Source organism: Aplosporella prunicola (genome assembly GCF_010093885.1).
Source record: "Aplosporella prunicola CBS 121167 unplaced genomic scaffold K452scaffold_173, whole genome shotgun sequence".
Lineage (NCBI taxonomy): Eukaryota > Fungi > Ascomycota > Dothideomycetes > Botryosphaeriales > Aplosporellaceae > Aplosporella > Aplosporella prunicola.
Window position 1 is genome coordinate 2,991 of NW_022983701.1, and position 924 is coordinate 3,914.

General features: G+C 36.6%; 1 protein-coding gene across 1 annotated transcript; it reads right to left on the reverse strand.

Moving 5' to 3' along the window:
* Positions 1-142: 142 nt before the first annotated feature.
* K452DRAFT_239841 (uncharacterized protein) lies at positions 143-316 on the reverse strand (the record flags this gene model as incomplete). Its single annotated transcript, XM_033537754.1, has 1 exon — positions 143-316. A coding segment is annotated over one exon (174 nt), but the record flags the coding sequence as incomplete, so codon positions are not given.
* Between the last annotated feature and the right edge of the window lie 608 nt (positions 317-924).

A 924-nucleotide genomic window follows, 5' to 3' on the forward strand; every position in this document is an offset into this window, starting at 1 on the left:
TCCTTAGGACTACTTCTAATAGTTCGTCTTCCTCTTCTACCTCTAGAACCTTATATGCTTCTTCCTTATCTTCTAGTGAATAGCGGGTTAATTTATTAAAAGTAATATCTCGGACTCGTAGGATGCGGTCCCCTAGCGGGTACTAGATGTAGAAGATATTAGTAGAATTATATCTAACTAAATAGCTAATAAGAACTCTAGCTCTTAGCTTCTTCTTCTTCGGTATTATCTTATCGAGTACGTAGGCCTTGTAGCTATATACTCGTAAGTAGTTAGTAGTAGGTTTCTTTCTATAAACTAGTTCGAAAGGAGTCTTCTAATTAAGACGTTGGATTGGCGTCCGATTATAGATATATACTATAGCCTTTATAGTTTCTAGCTATAGACGTTTAGGAAGGTTAGCTCTAATACGAAGTGCTCTTACCTTAAGGATAAGAGAGTAGCCGGAGCGTTCGGCGTATCTATTTTAAGTAGGAGTATATAGTGACGAAGTCTCCTACGTAATTCCTCTTCGGTGAATCTCCTGCTTTAGTTCTTGCGTAAAAGAACGCTCTCTATTAGAGTGAAGAAAGGCTGTTGTTTAGTGAAAGCGAATTAGAATCTAGTTAAGCTTTGCTAGGACGATTATATTATAGTCGGATTTAGTAATATAAGTTTTAGCGAGGACGTATTTAGTAGATACGTAATTAAGGTGCGTTATCTACTCGTAATAGTTGAAAGCTGGAGTTATTTAGATAAGGTCTAGAGAGACCCGAAAGAATAGAGCTAAGGATATTTCCTCGTGATTACTAGTAGTTTAGGAGATTTGTTAATGAGCCTTAGTTTTAGCGTAGATATCGTAGTAGATAGGTAGGTTCTTACTACTTAGACTTATACTAGATACGGCGTTAGGTAAAGCTTGAATAGTATTCGAGCCTATATATA